At 38.7% G+C, this 25,185-nt stretch overlaps 1 protein-coding gene across 6 annotated transcripts in view; it reads right to left on the bottom strand.

Moving 5' to 3' along the window:
* The window catches only part of Arhgef9 (Cdc42 guanine nucleotide exchange factor 9), a 157,834-nt gene that overhangs the window by 80,621 nt on the left and 52,028 nt on the right, over positions 1-25,185 (bottom strand). For all 6 annotated transcript variants that reach the window (XM_013121343.3, XM_005081140.4, XM_013121344.3 and 3 more), the window contains exon 2: positions 13,786-13,965. In XM_013121343.3, coding sequence (XP_012976797.1) covers positions 13,786-13,965 — 180 coding nt within the window. The remainder of the gene's footprint in view (positions 1-13,785; positions 13,966-25,185) is intronic.

Here is a 25,185-nt window from a genome sequence, read left to right on the forward strand (position 1 = left end):
AAGGTACTACTGCAGTAACATCATGTCTCTTTCTAGAAACCAAGTGGCCAAAAAAGCACACTATCCGGTTACAGATGCAGCAGGACCATTAGTCACAAAACAATTACTATTAAGTTGAAAGTCTGACATTATCAGCATGTTCAGACCTCTGAGAAGATCATGTCCTTGTACAAGTGACCAGATGAGATGGAACATGAGTTCTGCATGTCCATTTAACCTTGGAAATATTCAACTAGAAGCAGCAAAAAGCTGATTCTGATCCAAATGATGAATAAAAGCTGAAAGTCACCAGACAGTGGTGGTTCATGTCTTTAATCCAAGCATCCAGGAGGCAGAAACAGGCAGACCTCTGTGAGTTCCAGGACAGCCTGGTCTACCAAGCCAGTTTCAGGAAAGCCAGAGCTACACAGAGAAACTCTGTCTCAAAACAAAACACAAAACACAAACAAACAAACAAAAAAACTGAAAGTCTAGAAGCCTGAGGATAGGAGAGGCTTGAAGATCTGATCTGACTCTAGACTCTTGAGTAGAAAGAGAGACTGTTCTCAAGCGGAGGGTGTGAACAAGGGAAAATAAACAGATTATTTCTGAAATTAGCTTTAAAAGTTTGCTGTATCAGCAGTACTATTGTGGAATGCTTCCTCTACAATGCATATACTGTCAGTCATTACATAATTTTGAAAAGATTTCGGTAGGAGCTGTTAAATCATTAGTTTACAAAATATAGTGACTGTATTTATTAATAAATGAGAAGGGTCTAATTCCAACCAAGAAAAATAATCTCCTGAGCCAATGGTCTTTGCCATATATACGCATTTCATGAGGAGAAGTGCTGGAAAGCTTGGTCTAAAAAGGAAATCTCCCAAACCCACCCTAAGCCATAAGCAATGAATTGAAGATGTAAGAAAAAACATTGCTGGCTATTGTGAACAGAGCAGCAATAAACATGAATAACTAGGTGACTCTGTAGTAGGATATAAAATCCTTTGGGTTATGCCCAAGAGTGTACAGCTGGAGCATGTGGTAGATCTATTTTCAGTATTTTGAAGAACATCCACACCGATTTCCATAGTGGTTGTACCAGTTTACACTCCCACCATCAGTGAATAAGTGTTTCCTTTCCCCATATTTATGCCAGCATCTACTGTCATTTTGTTCTTGTTAAACTTACCATTCTGATTGGGCTAAGGTGAAATCTCAAAGTAGCTTTAATTTGAATTTCCTAGACGCTTAAGATCATTAAACATTAAACACAAACTATTTACTAATCCTTTTGAGAACAATCTGTTTAATTGCAGCCCCCAATTTTCAACTGGATTGGTTTCTTGGTGTTTAGGGTTTGTTTGGGTTATTTTAATTATTTTTATTTTTAAAAATATTTTTATTTAAATTATAAACAATCTCATTTTACATATCAATCTCAGTTCCCTCTCCTTCCCATCCTTCTATTTCCCCCACCAACCCCCTCATCCCACCTCCATTCATTCCCATGGAGTGGGAGGCCTTCTATGGGGGAATCATCAAAGTCTGCCACATCATTTGGGGCAGAGTCTAGGCCCTCCCCTGTGTATCTAGGCTGAGAGAGTATCACTCCATGGAGTAGTGGGCTCCCAAAGTCCATTCGTGCTCTAGGGATAAATACTGGTTCCACCGCCAGAGGCCCAGGCCACTGAGCCTTATGTTGAGTACTTTAATACATTTGAAGTTGAGTTTTGTGAAGGGTGAGAGACAAGGATTTAGTTTCATTCTTTTATATGCAGCTACCCAGTTTGCTAAGCAGCATTTGTTATGCTGCCTTTCCTACATGGGCTTTTTGGCCCCTTTGTTAAAAAAAGAATCAAAAGACTATAGGAATGTGAGCTTCTTTTTGTGAGTCTTTAATTATATTCTGTTGATCTATGTGTCTATTGTATTTTTGCTATTATGGCTCTGTAGTACAATTTAAAATCAGAGAAGGTGATATTTGCAGCATTGTTCTTACTGTTCAACATTGTTTTGACTATCCTTATTTTGATTTTTCTATTCTTGTGAAGAATTGCTTTGGAATTTTGATGAGGATTTTATTGAAGCTGAAGATTGCTTTAGGTAGGATGAGCATTTCCACAATATTGGACCTACCATGCAAGTTCTTTACATTTTCTGATACCTTCTTCAGTTTCTTTCTTCAGTCTCTTAAAGTTTTGATTGTATAAGTCTTTCACTCCCTTATTAGAATTATCCCCCCAAGATTTTTAGGCTATTGTGAATGGAATTATTTCTCTGATTTCATTATTAGTATGCTGATTGTTTGTATATGGGAATTCCATCAATGTTTGAGTTAATTTTGTATGCTGTTACTTTAATGAATATGTTTAACAGTTATAGTTTTTGGTGGAATCCTCATGTTCTTTTGTGTATAGCAGCATCTGTAAATATGGATATTTATTTTTCTATTTGTATACTCTTTATCTCCTTTTGCTTTCTTGTTCTATCTGAAATTCTAAACATTATATCAAACAAGACTGAAGAGAGTGAACATAAATACTTGTCTTATTCCTGATTTTAGTGGAAATACTTTCACTTTTTCTCTACGATGTAGGTTGTGGACTTGTTGAATATTGCTATAATTACAGCGATATATGTTCCCTTTATGTTTGTTGAATATTGCTACAATTATAGTGAGATATGTTCCCTTTATCCCTAGATTCACCAGAACTTTCATTATGAAGAGATACTGAATTTTGTCAAAGGCCTTTTTGGTGTCTAATAAGATGAGCATTCTATTTCTGTACCCAAGTCTATGTGGTGGATTACATCAATTGATTTGTGTATGTTGAACTACCCCTGAATCTTTGGGATGAGGTCAACTTGGTCATTACAGGTCACTGTCATTTCTTTTGGTTACCATTCAGGACTAGTTGGTAGGACCCTATTCTTGAGGATACCATATACTTGATTCATAGAATATTGGAGGAAATAAAGCTAGTAATGATACAAAACCTCATTCCTACTGGTTAGCTCTCATAGTATTACAAAGTTGTATGCATGATTCTTAGGGAAAAATGAAATAATCAGTCTTACCCAGCTGTAAACCCTGGCAGCTAGATTTAAAGTAGTCTGGCAAGATATGCCCACTGAAGCAAGAATGGCACAAATATTGTGGCGATAACCAACTACTTTCTGATTGGATTTTAAGTTCCACAAGACTAAACTCATGACTGTTGTTATTAATGAAGCAAAAAACCTGAGACTAGGTAGGATTTAAGCCCTAAGAGAGAATATGGTACTTTTGTTCTGCTAAATGGACAAACTGATTTCTAAAGCTTTATAGTGATACCCATATATTAGTACATCTCTCAATGCTTGATATGTATATGTGTGTATGTTTTATATATATATATATATGTGTGTGTGTGTGTTTGTGTGTGTGTGTACATATATGAGAGAGAGAATCACTCCAGCCTGCTCTACTAGCCTTAGAATTCCCCATAAGGGGCGTAGGAAAAAATTATTTTAAAAGCCTACATCAAAATATATCATGTTATTAAAATTTCAGATTCTGATATATGAGAAAAAGCATCAGTCTCTGGCCCCACATCATAGACAAGAGAAAATGAAAAGAAATATGCTCAAGATCCCACCACTTGTAAGCATTAGATATAAAACATGAAGCAAATTAAATCCGTCTTTCAGAGTAGTACTCTAGAATTCAAATGATTTCATATTGAGCATGGAACTTTAGAAGAAAGTTTCTGTATGTAGTTTGAAGTAAATGGAGCTAATAGGAAAATTTGTTTTGCAGCCTCTATTAACTTAGTGGGTTTTTTGTTGTTTGTTTTTTGCATGCTGTCTTTATCCATTTTCTTTTCACTTACATATTTCCTATATAGAGAGGAGAGTCTAGAACCTGGAAATTTATATCCTCTGAAGCAGTGGTTCTCAACTTTCCTACTGCTTTGACCCTTTATTACAGTTCCTCATATTGTGGTAACCTAAAACCATAAAATTACTTAATTGCTACTTCATACCTGTAATTTTGCCACTACATGAATCATAATGTAAATATCTGATACACGGGATATCATGACCCACATGTTGAGAACCACTATTCTAAAATTTTCCTACGCAATATATACAAGTAGCTTTGGTCAGGATAAATGTTCTCTGCCTTAGACCAAGAGACCTTGAAAATGTTGCTTATAGTAAAAGTAAATTAGTAAATCATTAAAAATAAACAGAAAACTTAAAATTGGATATATTAACATTATCTCCTGAATAGACATTGAGGCATATTACATTATGTTATACTGAAGAAAGTGTAGCATAGTTCTAGACATATGTCTGTCATTAAGTATTGTATAGCTCCATTGGACTACAAAGATTTTTATTGGTTTCTGATATGGGACTCACACTGTCAAGAAATCACCAAATTTTAATCTAATTCCAAAACAGAATAAATGTCACAATTTTAATTTCTCAAAATTAAACCACAGCTGGTGAAGGTAGATAGGAGAAAATAGGAGAGAAACTAGAATTTTTAAAAAGAGGCTAGGAGGACAAATATATCTTATAAGATTGAAAGATCAAGGGACAGGGCATAAATATGATGCATACAGTCGCACTGATGAGTATACCCGGTACTGGACAGTGGTCGATTCCATTAAGACTGCGTGAGAGAAATGGATCGTGAGGAAAAGTTTTAAATTTTATTTTGAATTGAAAGTTAAAGTATTATGTACCAAACTTTTGTGATCTAAAAGTTGTAATATATTTACAGATTTGAAGACCATCACAAGAAGATATAAAACCAGTAAGGATTTTGAGGCAGAAGGATGATAAGTTTGAAAATGGCCTAGGGTACACAGCGAGAGTTTACCTCAAACAACAATAACAACAATTTATAAAAAGAAAGACCCAAGCTGGATCTGACCTGAAAGCCTATGACCTGAGGAGTAGCTTTTATGGTACCAAAAGAGGCTGTGTTATCTTCCTCAGGAGGAAAGCTGCCAATAGTCTTACCCAGCTGTGTCACTTTTGAACTCCATCAACAATTACCATGGTGCAATAATCCTAAGGGAGTAATAGTGGCACACATAACTTGATGGTAATCAACAGTTCTCTAATTGGACTTAAGACCCACTCCAAGACAGAAATCACTCCTAGTCCCAGAAACCTAGCCACTACCTGGTACTAGTCAAGTCATGAATCTTGGAGGAGAACCTATAAGACCTTCCTAAACCAGCGAAATGCCTAATTGCATTCTAAATATTTATCTTCACACAGTCAGGTTACCCCTCATCAAGGCAACTTCTCTTTGTAATAGATGGAAACCGTTATAGAAAACTACAACTGATCAAAATGTCAGCAAAAAGAAGCATGGTCAGTATAAGGGCACCTTGGAAAGATTCAAGCATGGTCTGAAAAGGAGGAATCACAAAGAGGTGACAGAAAGCAGGAGAACCTGCAGCACAGTTCAGCTCAGGTAAAAGGCCCTAGGACTTCTCGCCTAATCTTGAATTCCAGTAGGTGAAGGCTCAGTACATACAAACAAAGTAAGAGTACCTCCTCGTTGCCAAACTTGCCCTTTAATCACAAGACTTCCTATGGTTCAAAATCTCCAAACACAGCAGATCCCAGCTTCAAGCATCAAGGTCAATGTACGTTCTTCCACAGACCCCTAGTATATAGAGAGCTCAAACTTCCACTATCTTGACCACCTGCACATTCTCCATCCAACAACTTTGATGCCCTAGAACACTATGTCCAGCGCTCAGGTGTATAAACCTCACAAGCAGGGTTTTAGACTTGACCTTAGGGGAGACTTTGTGAGAAAGTTCAGCAAAGCAGGATGAGGAGGTGGACCTCTCTCATGGGACTGGCGTCCTCCTGGATGCCTCTTATGCTCTGCTTAGAGTACAGCTATTTACTCACTATTGCCCCATAGCAGACCCGATCAGGCATTCAGACCCGGTTGTTAATCCTAAAGGATGCTACTGGGTGAAAGGTCAGGTCCTAGTCGCTGTAGTTGGATGTCCCTGGGTAGAGAGACACCAGCACATCTGGATGAACATATAAAATCTGGACTGTTGCTACTTGGCAGGCAACCCCCACACCAGGCTCTGACCACAGGTAACATAATAAGGCCTTGTACCCTTATCATTGACTACGGAAGACCTGGAGAAGCCTAGCTCCTGACCAACCACTGCTCCTCTGTCGTACCTCCCCATATATGCCTGAATGGTCAAAGCCATGTGGACCCTGAGCATTCTTTCTCACAGGCTGACCCAGGATAGAAAGCAGAAATTGTATTCATTCACAAGCATGTTACTCTGGACACAGGTCATGGACTTAAGTGTGCATATCCTAGTCATATCTAGCAGACATAAATGTCCCAAGTGTGTGTCAGGGTACACATCACTACCCTTGGGTACGCTGCACACACCAGCCTTTTCCTGGTGTCAGTGCTAAAGTCTCAGCTTCCTTCTCCAGCCATTCTTTAGAACCAGATAATATAAAAAGTTCCAGGGTTCCAAGAGGGAGCTCTTGAACCCCAGACTGATGGCTGGGAATCCAGCATGGGACTGATCCAGACCCCCTGAATGTGGGTATCAGTGAGGAAGCCTAGGCAATCTATGGGACCTGGCATACAAATGGACTTTGGGTGCCCATCCCACAATGAGAGATGCTCTCTCAGCCTGGCCTCTTGGGGAAGGGCCTAGGCCCTGACCTGGATGAAATGACAGACTATGGATACCCACCATGGATAGTCTCACCCTCCCTGGGGAAAGGAGTGGGGATTGGGGGAAGGGGTGGGGATTGGTGGAAGGGTGTGGAAGAAGGGGAAGGAGAGGGAGAGGGAGCTGGTATTGACATGTGAAGCAACTGTTTCTAATTTAAATTTAGAAATAAAAAAAGAATTAAAAAACAAAAGCAAAAAAAAGTTCTAGGGTTCAAGTTTGCACTTTTGGTGAAAATCCTTAGGGAAGAGCTCCTAAAGACAAGCCTGTGGCTATCTCTGATACTTGGAGTACCTTAGGAACACCTTTGGGGTTATATACCAGTGGGCCTGTATGGGCAGATGTACTCTTAGTTATGTTCTATTCTGGCTCCTCCAGCTTCTGGGGTTCTTATCCACTGATAGATCCTTGTGATAGATGAGACAATTTACAGTCCTAGAAAACTCTGGTCCCAGTGACCAGCATAGGACTGTGGGTTTCAACCTCTGGTCTCCTCCTTTCCCTGGGTCTTACCAGGAACCAACTCAGCTCTTTGCTCACTTCCAAGTAGTACAAGGAACAATTACTTCAAGTACAAGCTGCTCCTTACCTTCAGACAATTTGGATTTATCTCAACAAGCCCAACAGTGCATTCTCAAGGCATCCTCAGTTCAAGAAGTAACACCTTATTCTCCCTGAGAGCTCATCCCAAACGCGAGCAACCCAGACTTCCTGGTTGTCTCTCAACTATCTGGCTGAGAAAATGCACTCATCATGCAACCTGGTTACCTCCAGGCCCCTTCCAGACTTAGCCCAGTGGGTCTTCTCTCCAGGGACTCAGATCATTAGCACAAACTCAAGATGCAGTAGCCAACCCAAACCCTCAGCAATGTCAGCCCAGCTGGTTGTACTCACATGCAGTGGACCCAATGACCATTCCTGTCCAAGGTGAACCTATATGGCAGTTCTTACATGCAATTTTAAATTATTTTAAAAGTATTTTTCATTTTTACTATTAATCATGTGTGTGAAAATGTGCATATAAATTCAGGTACTTGAAGAGGCCAGAAGCATCACATCCCTGTAGAACTGGAGTTCCGGGTTACAGAAAGTTGTGAGCTACCTGGAGAGGGTGCTGGGAATCAAACTGAGGTACTCAGAAAATGCAGCACTCTTAACCACTGAACCATCTTTCCTTCTACATAAAATTTTAATTCTTTTTTTTTGAAAACTTAGAAGATCTTGCTTCATTGGACTTTGTCCCAACATCATATCATGTTGGAACCATCCAATGTCACATTTTCTTTTATTTGAGGCATGGATTTGCCAGTTGGAAACTTAACTCTTGAATCAAGCTGCTTCATTTGGGAAAAGTACCTGCCTGGTTCTTGTATGCATGTAAGTTAGCCACTTCTGGCTAACACAGATCCTTCCTGCTCTAAATCGAATGAGTCTAAAGTTTCATATAGATAGAAAGCTTTACTCAAATCTCTTTGGGGCTATAAAAAGAGGCATTATATATATATATATTAAGACCAAGAAGGAATAACAATATAAAGAATAGTCTCCCTCTTGAGTAGGAAAAAATTGAGTTTCTGTAACTCTGGGGTATATAAAAATAAGGGATGAACCTGCTTGGATGATCTTAATTTTTTTAATATTTATTTATTGTGTGTATCTGTATTAACATGCATGTGTTATTACTCAGGTATGGAGGTCAGAGGTGTGTGTGTGTGTGTGTGTGTGTGTGTGTGTGTGTGTGTATGTGTGTGGTGTCCATGTGTGCAGACTCATGCGTGTATGGTATATGGTGTGACATATGTGTCTACTATTATCAATGTATGCTCATGTATGCAAGCATGCACAGAAGCCAGAGATAGGTGTTAGGTGTCTTTTCTCAATTGCTCCTATCTTTCTTTACTGAGAAAGGTCTTTCACTAAACCTGAAGGTCATTGATTCAGCTAGGTTGATCCACATATTTCCCTGGACCCCACCACTGGTCTAGCCTGATAACCCAGAATTTCAGGCACATTCCGCTATTCCCTGTTTTTATATGGATTCCAGGGATCCAAACTTGGGTTCTCATGCTTGCACAGCAGGCATGTTACTGAGTCATCTTCCCAGCCTCATATAATCCTTTTATGTCCAACCTTCAGGAAAGTGAGATACCAAAAGAAATCTAGAACTAAAAATAAGCACAACAAACAATAAAAGGAGGAAATTTATACAACTTAAAAATATATTCATTGGGGAGTGAGTTTGGGGCAGTACACATGCATGTGTATGGAGGACAGAGAACAAGTTGCGAATGTCAAAGTTATTTATCTCCTTTCGCCTTGTGGGTTCCAGAGATCCAACTCAGGTCACTATGCATTGCAGTAAGTGCCTTTACCAGCTGAATCACCTTGCTGGCCAACTATTTACTTTTTGAACAAATCTGTGCCTTGTGACACAGCCCTCACCATTCATTAATAACAAGGCGTTTTGTTAACCCTATACAAAAACTGCCGTAACATATGTTCTCCCCAGGCCATGGCCCAGTGTCAGGACAAAGGCTCCTTTTCTGCACAGCATCAAAGGAAAACAGACTGAATGACTTCAAATTGGTTCCTAGCAGGGAAAAAAAATCCTACCATGGGTTACTAAGAAACACAATCATGTGCCAGCAGATTGTTTTCAGCTGCCAGGGAAACAAGCCCAGGAAAGCAGGGAAAGATTTCTTTAGCTAGATATGGGCAGTGATATTCAGCATGATCCGATTCACTTAACCTGACCAACGGATAAGAAGGTACATTTACTGCTGTGTTGCTCCTAGAAGCCACATTCTCATTACATAAAGAAATGAAACCAAGAACAGATACATACAAGAATAAGATTCTAAATAATGAGGGAGATAGACTTGACTGGAGAGAAGACATATATCTAATAACTTCTTCCAGAATTTAATGGCACATAGTTTCTGTTTTCATGTACCTAGAATATCACAACTTAGAAAGCATTTCACAAGGAACATTATGCTCAGTTTACAAGAAGGAAGTCTGAACTTTAAAGATGCATAGGAAGATAATTAAGTTGTTCATCTAATGGCAGGACTGAGGCAAAAATTTTGGTTTCTCAGACTCTCCACCCTTTTTTTAAAACATGCTAACAAGTGTCTAGCTTGAACAGAATCACACAAAATACCTTTGATTATTCATCCTAGGACTTGGTGTTCACAAAAAAATGAGATATCTAGGTAGGGAATGGAGATTTCTCACTATGTCAGTTATCAGTTTCACATGATGATGTACAATAGTATCCATTTGATATGGTGTTTGAAGGAACTTCTTTCTTACTATACTTTCTTTTTATTATATGCTGTTTAACCTAGGAATCCATTCATAAAATATTACTGAGTCTCAGATTTTAGTGAGTTCCAATGAATTGGGCAACTATTCTGCAATATATATAGCATTAGTACTTTTAAAGTAGTCTTGTGAGTGAGCAATTTCCTGGAATGCTATATTGAGAAAGTAGTAATTTCTCACATCTGACTAATGTGAATTGAGATATGTCCAACATATACAATACATACCCTATTTCAAAAAGCATGACAAAATATCATTATTAATTTTATCGTGATATTATATGATATTCTAGAATATTTTGAATAAACTGGAATATATGAAATTTAATATCACTTTTAACTTTTTACTTTTTCTTGTGACTATTAGAAAACTTCAAATACATCTGTGTCTTTTATTACATTGTATATTTTCTAGTAAAAACATAACCAACATTTTTACAAACTACCTACAACACAGAAGAATCTAGAGCAGTGATTCTCAATCTTCCTAATACTGTGACTAATACAGTTCCTCATGCTGTGGTGACCCCAACCATAAAATTATTTTTATTGCTACTTCATAACTGTAATTTTGCTACTGTTACAAATTGTGATGTAAATACCTGATTTACAACCTCCAAAGGGGTCACAACCCACAGGTAAAGAACCACTGATCTTGGTGTTTCTTTTCTTTTAATATTCTAATTACCTTCTTTTTAAAGAGTCTTACTAAGCTAGCTTGAATTTTAGTGGGGCAATCCCCTCTTTCTACAGTTGTTTCTTTCATTTAGCATACAAAGTAACAGGTATCATTATAGCATTTTCATACATACTTTATTCTTATATTCACTCCTGCCTCAAGTCTCTCTCCTACCCTATGAATCCTCCTGCTCATCCTCTTGCTATAATATATACCCTTCTGATTTCATGTCATATGTATTCTACTGTCTTTTTTTCATAGCTCCATTAAGAGCTCTTCTTCCTCTCCCATCGTCCTTTTTCTAGTTTCATGAATTACATACGTTCCCATGTATGTGAGTATGGTTTATTTTACTTAACATAATGTTTTCTAGTTCCATCCATTTTCCTGCAGATTTCACTCTTATTTCAGTTAAATAAAATCTCATTCTGTGTATGCTTTCTTCCCATTTTCTTTACGAATTCATCAGTTGATAGACATTAAGACTGGTTCTATTTTTTGAAGCTATTATGAGTAGTGAAGCACAATAGTAAGGTGGATGTCCACATATCTTTGTGGTAGAATTGAAACTACTTTGGGTATTATGGTGACTAATCGCCCTCTAAGAATATACTTTGGGAAATGTATATTAGGATGTCTTCAGAAAAGTTTATCTGTGGAGAGGACACTCACCCTGAATGTAAGTGGCACCATGACATAGGCTAGGCTCTTGGGCTGAATAAAAAAGAGAAAATTAACTTAGCATCAGTATTAATCTTTCTCTGCTTCCTGACTGGGGACAACAGCTGTCTTGTGTTTCTGTTGCCATGCTGCCACAGTTAGCTTCAGTTTTCAAGTAAAACAGACCTAGAGTCATCAAGGAAGACGAAATCTCAACTTAAGAATTTCCCAGATCAGATAGGGCTGTGCCTTGTCTGTGAGGTCTGATGCTGGAGGGGCACCAGTCAATGGGGGTAGTGCCATCACTAGGTCTTTGGGCCTGAGTTGCATAGGAAGGCAAGCTGAGTGAGCCAGTAAAAAGCATTCCTTCACGATGTCTGTTTCTTCAGTTCTTTCCTCCAGGTTCCTCCCATGAGTTATTGCCCTGGTTTCCCTCAATGATGGCTTAAAACATATAAGATGGAGTAATTCCATAATGTATTTTAGTCTGGTGTTTTAAGCAAATGATAACATATACCTTTCCTGTCATGATGGATTATATACCCCAAAATGAACCAACTCTTAATTAAGTTCCTTCTTGTCAGGTATTCGAACACAGCCATGAAAACTAATTAATACAGGTATATATCCAGAATTAGGTAATAGTTCTATTTTTCATTGCTAACAAACATTAATATTCATTTCCATAGGGACTATACAAGTTTATACTCCTATTCATCATAGACTTCCTCTTTCTCACATTCTTACCAGCATTTTTCAAGGTTTGTTGTTGTTGGTGTTAGTGGTGGTGGTGGTGGTAGTGGTGGTGGTGGTGGTGGTGGTGGTGGTGGTGGTGGTGTGTGTGTGTGTGTGTGTGTGTGTGTGTGTGTGTGTGTGTGTGTGATGTTAGCCATTCTGACTGGGGTGAGATGTTATTTTAAAGTAGTTTTACTAATGACTTACATTTTCCTGATGGTTGAGAATGTTGAACATTTGGAAAGATTATTTATTGACCATTTATTTTCATGTCTTCTTTGGAAAACTGTATCTACAGAAGATTAGACCATAAATGAGGGGGACGGGTTTAATTTGGATTCTGGGTTTTATTAATCTGGTTCTTTGTGATTCTTCACAAAATGGCTACTGGGGATATGTGCCTGAAGTACCATTCCTTTTAGCATTGAGCTTAAAACCATCAGTTCTTGTTCATGGTTATTCTCAATTGTGACCCAGCCATTCACTTCCCCAAGCCATCCTGATTTGTTCAATGTTCCTTCTCATCCCATGGTCTATCTCTCTAAAAAGAAAACATATTAATATTTGAGTATAGTTTAATCATTCTTTTAAAAAGAGAGGTTAGACAGCACAAGAGGCATAAGCTCTACGTGCATAGGGATTCATATTAGTTCTTAAGTCTTGTGGTTATTGATGGGTTTATTCTCAATACTTTAGGGACTGAATCATCAAACAGTAAAGCTGGATTGGGAAACAGACAACATTTCAAGGCATTAACAAAACAAGCCACATAAACAGAGAATAAAGGACTAGATATTTTATTAGAAAACACTCAGTATAGAAGGAGACAGTTAACAGTGATTTATAAGTTGATAGTGTCCGAGATAATACCCCACAGCAACCTGCTAAAAGGTGACCTCCTGGAAACAGAGGCCTCACAGAGTACCATTATAATGTGCATGTTCTTCATGGTAAAACAGCAAATAACCCAAAGCCTTCCAAACCTTTACAGGCTACCTGTTACCATACATAGCATGTCTTAGATCCCAGCCATTTGACTTTGTTATAAGAAGTAAGACCTGCAATTAGTAAGCTTCTGCCCTTAGAGAAGAGGAGTATATATTCTGACATTAACAGTTGAAGGTTATAACAATACATAATGGTGTTCATACTTCTTTCAAGGAGAGAAACAAAGAAAGGGGAAAGAAGTATAGCTGATGTAAGGAAAAGAGAAGAGAATAGAACAAAAATGAAGAGTGGAAGAGATAAGAAGTATCTGGAATAAGAAACTATCACAAAACGGGGATATAGAAAATAAAGACAGTAAATAGTAAAAAAAGGAAAAGGAAGGCAAAAATCACAGCTACATAGAGGTTGGGGGAGCTTCAAAACCATTCAAGTCAAATCTAGACAGAAAAAGATCAAACAAAGGAAGTGATTTATAAAACAGTGAGCAGCAGAGAATGAAACCAAAATAAACAAGAGATAAAAGAAAGGTCTAAAAATTAGAAAGGCATAGAATTAAGCGGAAGAAGTGAAGTAAAAGAGGGAGAAGAAGAGACAAAGAGGGATAAAGAGAAAGACAAAAGAAAACCCACCAAGAGAGGAATGAGTAGAACAAGAGTGCGTTTAGGGAAAGCCAGAGTAAGGCAGCTAATAAGAGAAGAGCAGAGTGAAGGTTGACACTCACCCTCACAAAGCTGGCAGGAAACCATCCCTCCTCATCGTCGATCTGGCCCCACCACCAATCCTTGTTGGAAGCATCCAAGACTTTGATGACGTCGCCAGCCTTAAATGCCAACTCCCGGTTGGCCATGGTGACGTGATCCCATACTGCCTCAGCACTAACGATGGAATCTCCAGTGATCAGCTTAGGAGACAAAATGAGAATGTGTTCAGTCCATACATCTGACTAGTCTACTTAAGCATTCCCTCACCCAAAATGCTCTACTTTTAATGGAAAAGTTTACATGTTCCAGTGGTGAGATGTGGCAGTAAGGGGAAATGACACCATCATGCAAGCTATACCAGACTATAAGACAAACAATGCTTTCATTTCTCTGTTAGCCAGTGCATGGAAAGACTCAGCAAGCGCATATGGGCAAAGCATCATGCTTTCATCTATTTTCATGAACTTCTCTTCCCAAAGTGAAAACAAACAAATAGCCAAAGCTCTATTCTATCTCTTCTCGGTGCTTTTAAGAAGCCCTGGATCTTTAAAGTAAAAAGTCTAGTATCAATGACTAAAATGAAATGCAGGCATACTTGTTTTCAGTTCTTTGTGTTCCTTTACCTGTCCTCTCCTCCTTGAAACTGACCAATTGAGAATTAGTAGTACATTATTTAACTCTACTATATGCCTTCCCATGTGCTAAGAGAATATGGCATTCTTCACATACAACAGACACCAGTCTTATAGTTCCTACCCTCACCCATGCTTGACTTCATTTAGATAAATCGTGAATGTGACTGAGTATGGCTTCCTATGATGTGCTGTGCATGATAAACTAAAATCTGGCTTAGACGTACAAAATAATTCTTCAGCTGGCCTGTGGCATAGCTAGGGAGTTTGTGTTGGCTTCATTTACTAGATTAAAAAATATAACATTAATAAAGAAATGAGGTCAGAAACTAAAGATCACTCAGTAAGGCAGAGTCCTTGATCTTAACCTGGGCCACTAAATTTCATACAAACCAGGACTAGGTGCCATACAACAAAAAGAAAACATCTATTCCATTACCACATTTACATGAACAAAAACACATATAGTCATGACATTCATTTATAAATCAGGATGGAGTGGGAGTTAGACCGTCTTTCTCTAGCTCCTGACCACTGTTATATATTCATTTTTCACTGAATTCTTCTACCTTGTAACTATTGGTCTTCCCAGCATGTGTAGAGGCACATTTTGGAATTAAATAACATATGGCCTGCCTGGCAAAAAACCTCAATCACACTCTCTCCATACTAAATGACTGAACGTGTCCTCTATAAATAAGTTTTTCCATGAGAATATTTGAAGAAGAAACATCTGACTAAGGAAATCATAGTTCCATAAGGCCAAGGAGAAAACATTTCAAAGACAACAGAAACTGTCACTTGTAGAATATTTACCCTCTCCAACAGGCCTGTCATATAGCATTGTCCAGAGAATGAATGCTACATTCCAGTCTGGAAATGAACATGCAGAAGAACATTACACACATATGAACACATCTGCACTTCTGACTTGGTTAAGGTGTGCAAATCCCCTAGGCTTTGCTGAAGACATACTTCTTTGCTCGGGGTTCTAACCTGTATGCTCACCACAGAAAGCCAGGCACAGGAAGCCTCAGTGTGGAAATCTCCAGCAGGACCTTTTATTTCAAATAATTTGTGCTTTACTATTCACAAAAGGATTTCTCACCACCCATATTGCACAGTCTGTACTAAATGAGCTGTGTTTCACTACTGGCCATGTTTTGAAGATGAGAAAATCGAGGTTCAGTGAAGTAAACTTGTTTTTCAGACAGTAACAATGAATAAATTACAGAAACATGTCGTTAGACCTCAGAACCATCAAACCGTGCCACTAATATGGGCTTACTTATACTGAACTTATAGAATGCTATCATAAAAATACATAGTCTTAAAGAACACTGAGGAAGGAGTTGTTAATCTCCTCTCTGATGAGATTCATTTTTAGGTTGATCTTGCTTTCTTCCAAAGAAAAATAATGGATTTCTACTAGTTCTGGTCTCAATGGAGAAAGAGAATTGCTAGTCAATGGTTGTTATGGTTTGAATGTAGTATGCTCCACACAGGTTTATGTGTTTTAAAACGTTATTTGAGTTTGTGATGCTTTTTTAGAGGAATTTGTGGGACATTAGACCTAGATAGAAGATGTAGGTCACTAGAGGCAGACCTTGAAAATTAAACACACTTCTAATGACAACCCAAGCCCTCCATGTACTTATCTGCCTGCCAAGACATGAACAAACTGCTACATACTTCTGCTGCTCTAGAAAGAGCCAACCCAGTCTCTATGCCTTTCTTGCCAAGATAAGACTATATCCTTAAAAAACATGAACCAAAATAAATTTTCCCTTACTTTGTTTCTGTCAAGTATTCTGTCAAAGGGGTGTGAAAAGCAGTGTCAATAAAATAAATATTTATAGATAAGGACTAAAGATAAGTCCCAAATGAGAGTTGTTAAATTAGCACAATAAGCCCAAATAGACCAAGCCTAGGACCATGAGTTTATGGTTTGAACTATATTCCCAGATTCTGATTGAATGTCTACAGTTTGTTAGCTTTGAATACCAACCCTCTGTTCAGGACACCATCTATGAAAACAAAATTCAAATGCAGATATAGCCTTTCTCTAGAGAATCTACTTTTAACTCATAAGCTATGCTATGTGGTTCTACACTCCTACTTGCTGCATGAGTTATAAAACACTGAGCCAAGAACTGGCTGTTGTGTATGCAGAGGTGTCATGAACATAATGAATCCAGAGGGGCTTGAAACTATATGTGGTTCCTATGCTCGTTTACTATAAATACCTGTCCGAGTAAAAGAATGCTCTTCTCCTACCTTTTGGGCATTTGAATAAAAGTAAGTTAATTTATATGTATTCCTTTTCTGTACACAATTAAATTTTAATTTGCTACAAGGTTTTCATGCATTTATGTGTGCTTACACATTCTTTTTTCATCCAGCATGCATTCAATGACCTGCTGTGTGCACAGATCTGTTCACTGTGGTTATTCATACTTAAATATCAAAAAGCCTTTCAAACAACATGAAACCCTACCTTTGATTCTGGATTTTGCTACTTTAGAAAATAGTAGAGATATGAGGTGAAAAATGGAATAGTCAAAGGGACAAACCAAAATGGTGCTGTCAGCATGCAAAAGGGATACTTAGGAGTACAATTTTACAAAAGCCAAATGCAAGAGACTCCAGCTATGCAGCACTGAACTTCAGTTTCTTCATCTATGAAACAGGATAATGTTTGCTTCAAAAGACAAGATTACAGAAAGGGTGGATTAGCATGATGGATACACAATGCCTAGAAAGCCTTGGATTTAATAGCCTAGAAGGCTTCATGGGTAGGAGGTATTATGCATAGTTGTTGGGATCCACAAAGGTTTTATGGAGCACTGGAGTATAATTTAAAGGATAAGATAGGAATGTATGCTGGGGAAAATAGCTGGGTATTTGAGACTAAAGAGTGAGGTTAAATAAAGTGGAGTTATATGAAGAGATTTTAATTTAGTTTGAAAGAAATGAGGTCAACGTTGAAGAGAGGATATCCAACCTAAGAATGGCTTTTAAAGCATAAGAATTATTAGGAAACAATAAAGATTTTAAAAGAGAAAAGTTGATGAAAATATACCTTTGAATGTGTTAAATGTAGAGGGAGGGTAGTCAGTTGTATTCAAAAATAACTTGGAATTTCAAGAGAAGTCAGAGGAAAAGAGAGATAGAAAGTCTTTGCTTGGAGTTAGAAGAAATTATAGAAACCAAGAAATTTGTCTCAGAGGATAGAGTTATGAGAAAAAGCTATAAACCTCAAAAATTAATAACAAAGGGAGATGGGGACTAGAAGAATAGCCAAAAAACAAATTGAAATAGAGCTGGCAGCAGATTGTTGTAAATACAGCCAAGAAAAGTCATTTGGGAGTGGCTCTACCAGGAACTCCATTCTCTATTCTCCCTCTACTTTATGCCTCGCTTCCCACCAAAAGTCCTAATTCCCAGTTGCCTCCACTCTTCATCCTGAAATCCCAATATTAAGCTAGGAGATGATGCTTAGCTACAAATATTTCTAGGCCATGGAATAGCACTCCTGTGGTATCTAACAAATTAGCTTTCAATTCTCAAGGCATGCTGGAAGCAGCACCAAATACATATTGGTTCTTTTGATTTACCAATAAGTGGGGCACATAGTGCTTCCAATATCTAAAGATGTGCTTGGATATGAATAAAAGGATGAAGAGAGGCTTATTTTAATCCAGTAGGTCTGAACTGGGGCTTGAGACTCTGCATTTAAAACAAGTACTCATATGATCCTGACAGTGTCGATCCATGGAGGACTTAGTAGATTTCCCTCATCTAGGCAGGGATTGTCCTTTCATCTCCTGATGATTCATTCTCCCCCAAAATCCCTATGCTACCATGTAGTTTGGCTTCTCTGCCTCCACTGTTCTCTATCTACACGGCTTTTGTCAGTGGTGGGTGTATGTCTGAGAATCTTTATGATCATATAAAATGTATACCCAATGGCAGGTTGCAATGACAAAGGATACAGAGTCCTAGGATCACAGCCCTTGCTCAGTTTTCAAAAACTATATCACTCGTTTTATTCTGTTTGTTCTTTCCCTTTAGTTAAACAACATACCCCCCATAATAGATATTTAATTATTAACCTTACTGGCTAGCAGAATATTAAAGTTTAATATCAAGAAGCAGAATACATTTAAAAACCCAACTACTGGAGCTGCAGAGATGGCTCAGCAATTAAGAGCACTGGTTGCTCTTCCAGGAAACCTAGGTTTGATTCCCAGACACAAGAGTGTTCATAACCATCTGTAATGCCAGTTCCATGGGATCCAAAGCTCTCTAGCCACCTCTACAGGCACCGGGCATGCACGTGGTGTACATACCAGCAAGTAAATTTAAACATGAACCCCTATGTGTTGTAAAGAAAAACAAATGTTCCAACTGTTGTTATGGTAACTGAGCACGGTCTTCCTTCTAGAAATATACATAGCAGGAAAAGGAAGGCTATGAAGGGAGGCTGCTACCTCCCTGTGAATTTTTGTCTGTCCTTTTCCCCTCAGATGATCCCTTTTCTCAACAGATAAGTACAAACAAGAGCCGTGTTCCATTTCTTGGTTCCCTTTAAGGTTATATCTAAGACTAGGATTTTATGTTCTCTCAGAGTAGATAAGCTATCCTTTTAAAACAGCTCTGTAAATAGATGCTGACTACTTAGCCAAAAGTGTTGAAGAACCAATCATCCCCATTTTCTGACAAGTTATAACCCAGGCTACTGCAATAACAGCTAAGAACTACCATGGTATATAAAAAGGGCTCCAAATAGCTAATGGAAAAATCTTGCCAGTTACTCACTGAATAACTCTTTGGGGTGTGTGTGTGTGTGTGTTTGTGTGTGTGTGTGTTTTTGTGTGTGTGTGTATGTGTGTGTATGTATGCAAGTGCGTGTGTATAAGTCTGCAGGTACACCTTATTTTACTCTTTGTGTCTATGGCAGTATATGCACATGTGTGGGGGTGTCTTCAGATGCCAGAAAAGGGTGCTGAATCAGTGGGCACTGAAGTTACCATATGAGCTTTTACCTGCTGAGCCATCTCCCCAGAACTTATTTTGACATGGAGCTCACAAATTTAGTTCAAGTGGCTATATAGCAAGCTTTGGAGACCTCATGTCTTCACTGCCATAGGAAGGAGACTGCAAGTGTGTGACCCAGAACCAACCTTTAACGCAGGTGCTAGCATCTGAACTCAGTTCCTCATATTTACATGGTAAACATTTTACCAACTGAGTCATGTACCTAGCCCTCTGTCTAATATTTTAATTAGTCAAGACACTGAAACTAAATAGACCCTTCAATTCCCTCTCACTCTGAGCATTCTGTTGAGATTAGCACTTTCGTTCTTCAAGAGATAAAGGACAAATTTTTCATTTTTGCAGTTTATTTCTCCTTACTCTTTCTTTTGGGCTTAATCAGTATGTGTTATTTTTTATGGTTCATTGCTGAGGAAGATGAGAACCCATGCAGGGATTAGATGGCATTACATTAAAGCATAGGCGTCCGCCTGCATTTTCCCAGAATGGCTAGAAAAACCGAGAAATGGATTTTACACCTTAGCCTTTGGCTGCCCCATAAAAAAATCAATAGATATTTTGGTTTTGTTCTCTACTTAGGGCCACAGAGAAATCATTCTTTATCACGACATTAGCTCCCATATGCCTCCAGTTCCATCCTTCCAAATGCCTGTTGTCACCTCCAGTGAAATGTAAAATTTGTCCTATTCCTTTCCTTCCAAAGTTTTCCTACTTTACAAAATTCTACTGGACTTCTTTCTTCTGTATGTGCCTCTCTGCTATATTTTCCTTCACCTTCACTACCCCTTCTTAGACCTTGTCCTCATCACCTCAAGCTGCCTCTAACTAGTTTTCCCCCTTCCACATGCTCCTCTTTCTTCAAGACACTTTAAGGAGTAGCTTGATGTATTTTTCAATTTTTCTTGCTGATATCACTCTTTGTGCTCATGAAGATTTAGTAACTCTCCACCATCAATCTGTTAAAACTCTGTGTAAGTCAGTCCCATCTCTGAATCCTGTTCTTGTTCTAATTGGGCAAGAACATTTTTCTTTTTCTTTTTTTCATGTGGTGCTGAGGATCAACCCCATTGTCTTACATATACTAACCAAGGTGCTATGCCACTGAACTACAATCCCATCCTGGAATGCCAGATTGACTTTTATAAGATGATACCATCCAACATTTGTGCCTCTGATACAGCATAGCCAGGCTGCTGCTTCCATTGTGATCTTGGATCACCTGTTCTTCAATCCTTTCACTGATAACCGCAGCCAGTATCTTCTCTCCCTCTGCCTCTTTTAATAACTTCTACTCAGGGTAAGGTGAAAATAACAACTAGGAGAAGTTGAAGTTGTCAAGCCGAGTGTAATTCTACAAATGATATCACTTGCGCAGAAGCTATAAAACATCTGCTTAGTCTACAATAAACCGCATTGTTAACCTCTTTTTTTTAAACTTCTATGACTAACAAGAGTCCTAAAAACCAGGCAAGCCCTCAAGTGGATCAGTAAGAGAGCTAGCATTTCCCCCAGGTTGTAAAACACAGTATGTGGCCACATAATCTGTTTATACAATATGTATGCAAGTGGCTTACAGGCTTGTTAAATTTAGTTGGCTTCTAGAATTCATTTTCAGTTTTACACTGGATTTTGTTACAGATCAACATATGTATCTTGTGGTCATCAGAGAAAGAAAAAGATGACAGGCAAGAAAACCCACTTTTAACGTAGGAAACAATGACAAGTGTTGCTTTTGCTTCTCTCTAGGACATTAAGACCTGTTTGCTTCCAGCTTCAATCTGGTTGTTGCTAGAGGAGAGCCAGAGGAGCTCAAACAGTGCCAAGTCACTTAGGTAACCTAAAACGATCTTAAAATCCACAGCCGAATTCTAAACTATTTTTCTTGGGTTACTATGAATAGTACTTTGGGCTTCAGTTTTTCCCAGTCTGTGATTTGAACTTCAGTCTTGGAGTTTCCTGGCTAGAAATCCCATAGGCTTCCAGAAGGGTAGGAGGAGGGGACTAGAACTGCATGAAGAATTTGTCCTCTGTACCACCCACATGCACAGCTCTATAATCATCAACACCACAGCCAGAGGGTGGGTGGGCAAGGCAAAGAGAAAGAGAAGTCATTTTTTCATCCATTTGACAGATGTCGTGTTAAAATCTTGCTGGAGAAAGAGGGTTGTAGGTGGGGGGGAGGAAAGGAGGAAGAGCCAGGTTGGAACAGAAACTGAAGGATCTAATGTCCAAATGTGGCCATCTGCCTAAGGTGGCTAGAACAAGGACATCATTTATTCAACATAGTAATGCTCCTACAACGAGAGAACAGACAGGAAACACGGATTGCAATCCACGTAAATCACCTTCAAGTCTACTTGATATGATCTCTTAAGAAAATAGTTTAAGAAAGTCCCTGATCATGTCTCACCCTCCCTGGGGAGTGGATGTGGGATAGGTTGGGGGGGTTGGTGGGGGCATGGGAGGATGGGAGGGAGGGGGAACTGGGATTGATATGTAAAATAAGATTGTTTCATATATAAATAAAATTTATAAAAAAAGAAAGTTCCTGACCTTGGTATTCATATCCAAAGAGAATGTGTCTCCTGCTCGAAAAGGAAACTGCATTTAAACAGTTCATCAAAAAATAAAAAGTGCTTTACAGTCGTTTCCCAATTTCCCTTTGCCTACAGACTCAGGAGAGAAAAAAAAAAAAAGAAACTCTAGTCTTGGCCAAAGCACCCAGTCCTTTTCAGCAGGGTTTCGTGACCAGCAGCCCATGTTTCTCCTGACAAAGTCTAGTAGTCCTGGGTTACTGGCAAGTATCCAGTAAATGGTAGGTGGCAGTAAGGCTGAAGCCTTCAGCAAGCAATGACTGGGTCAGGCCTCAGGCACTGAAACTGGCTGCTCTGGCTTCCCCTCAAATCTTGTTAGACATTTAGATGGATACATTATCGAAATCTAGACTTCAACAGAATACAAGAGTAGCAAAATCAAGCCTACTCCCAGAGCCCTCTTGAGAGCACCAGGTCTATGTCTGCAAAAAAGTGGTTGTGTTTAAATAAAAGTCCTTCAAGTAGGTCAGTCACGCTTATATAAGGCAGCATCTGCCTGTCTGGACTAGGTAGAGAATGTCAGGGTAGAGAAGGGATGGGATCCAAGGCCACTGATTAAGGAACAAAGTGTCTAATAAGGTTCTAGGGCTCAAAGCTTCTCTTTTTGATTTTGTTCAGGGCTCAAGAGCCTGAAAATCAGTGAGTCCACATACAAGTGATTATAATAGGACACTCTTAAGAGCTATCGGAACTAATTCAGTCCTCTATTTTACAGGTAAGAAAATGAAGGCTCCAACAAGAAAAGTTTCCTATGGTGTCAATCCAGTGAACAGCAGTGCTAACATTAGAAACTGAGTCTGAATCATTCAGAAGAATGGCTTGCACTGGTTTTGTTCCATATATCTCTGTTGTCAAAGTAGAGTTAAGTGCTTTAATTGTATATAATTAGTAATAGATCAGTGTGTTTCATTATTATAGTTTTACCATCTACATTATATTGTAAACCTCAAATATACACAATAAAATTTATTTTAAAAAATGAATGGAAAGGGGAAAACAGGAGGGAGAGAGACAGAGAGACAGAGACAGAGAGAGAGACAGAGAGCAAGGAGGAAGGAGAGAAAGTGCCTGGCAGTGGTGGTGCACGCCTTTAATCCCTGCACTCAGGAGGCAGAGGCAGGAAGATTTCTGTGAGTTCGAGGCCAGCCTAGCCTACAAAGTGAGTTCCAGGACAGCCAAGGCTACACAGAGAAACCTTGTCTCAAAAAAACAGAGAGAGAGAGAGAGAGAGAGAGAGAGAGAGAGAGAGAGAGAGAGAGAGTTTTAAAAATGCATGCAAAAGAGGGGCCATCAGGGGGCAGTGGAGAATCAGAGAGGAACTGGAGCATGAGAAGAGAGTGAGGGAGGGAACGAACAAGAATAAATTATTTATGAAAATGCATAATGAAATTATTTAATAAACCAATTATTTATGGAAATGCAAAAATTTAAATATAAGAACATACTAAACCCAACAACTAAATACTACACTCCATAAAATCTCCTAATCAATATAAATTATAACACCGATGAGATTATGAGATTAAGCAATTGATATATCAAGAATTCCTAGACCTGTACTCACTGCCAATCTCTTTGGGACTGGCTAAATCATAGACTGACTGCTTCCAATGAGAGACACTCTAGTCTACTACTCTACCCAATAGCACAGAGACAGGGTTAACCTACCTGTGCTCTCTTCTGCTTATCAGTAATCATGACCTCCTTCTAGCTCTAATCCCTCTCTTTGAGACTTGGAAGATTATAGACCCAACCCTATCAGGGGCTCTCTAGCCTTCCCAATGGCATAGAGACATATGTAAGCTATATGTGCTCCTCATTCTAGTCAACCCATGACGGAGGGCTGGGGTGAAGCAACAGATCCATCCTCCAGGCCCAGGCCAGATGGCACATCTTCTTCTAGAACACAGCCTAGTAAGTCTACCTGCCTAAACCATTTTGAATTCTTAGATTACTCTGGGTCTCAAAATATGGGCCCCAGTCCAGACTAGTGAACCTCTCCTGCACACTTCATAACTAACAGGTTTGTGTCTAGTGGTACATCCTATGGACCAGAATAGCATGTTGTGCTCACATGTCCAGGTCTCATCACAAAAACAATATAAAAAGTCTAGACAGTATGTTGTTCTCCCAAATTCACTAGTCCTATAGAAATGTTATACAATAAGAGTTAGATGAAGCACAGGACACAGAACTTAAAGAGACAGACATAGGTCATAGAATTCAAGGAGTTTAAAGAACACACAAATCAAAGGCTCAATATAACTTAAAGAGAGTGTATTCATAGAGAATGTTTTATTGATATCCAAGAAAACACAAATATAAGTCTGAATGAAATGGTAAAGACAATCTAGGAAAGAAAACCAAATTCAATAAAGAGAAATGTTGAAGAGAAATTGAAGTTGAAATTAAGCTGGAATTGCAAAGCTCAATAACAAAATTTGAAAACTCAGAGGAAAGCACTGCCAGTAGAATGGATCTAGTAAGATATGAAGATAAAGTAGCAAAAAATATATGAACACACACACACACACACACACAGAGTGAGGGGCAGGGGAAGAATTTGTACAAAATGTGGAACACCGTGAAAAGAAAAAATTATTTAAATTATAGGCACAGATTCAGGAGAAGAATTCCAGGTCAATAGTGTAGACCCAATCTTCAACAACATTACAGAGGTAAACTTCCCCAAACTAAGGATAGACATACCCATACACATACAAGAAGTACACAGAACACTAAATACACAAGACCAGAAAATAAACTCCTCAGGGTATATCACAGCCGCTAGCCAACCAGACACCGAGTAGGTCATATAGAATGAAAGAAAGGTAAAAAAAACCTGAGGTAAAACATAGATGAAGAGAAACAGGTTAAGTTATAAGAGCTAGTGGGACATGCATAAGTTCGAACATTAATAACTAATAAGAAGTCTCTGTCATGATTTGGGAGCTGACTGGTGGCCCAAAAGAAAAAGCCTGCAATAGAACCCCAAGTTCTAAGAGACCACAGATGCTCAGAAAAACTATCTGCCATAGATGAAGAAGGAATAAAGTTATACAAACTGGCTAAAAGACTTCATCCCCCTCCCCCCTGGAGAGGAATAAGAATATAGAAGAGACTCCAGAAGAAAAGA

The sequence above is a fragment of the Mesocricetus auratus genome, unplaced genomic scaffold, assembly GCF_017639785.1.
Source record: "Mesocricetus auratus isolate SY011 unplaced genomic scaffold, BCM_Maur_2.0 Super-Scaffold_100003, whole genome shotgun sequence".
NCBI lineage: Eukaryota > Metazoa > Chordata > Mammalia > Rodentia > Cricetidae > Mesocricetus > Mesocricetus auratus.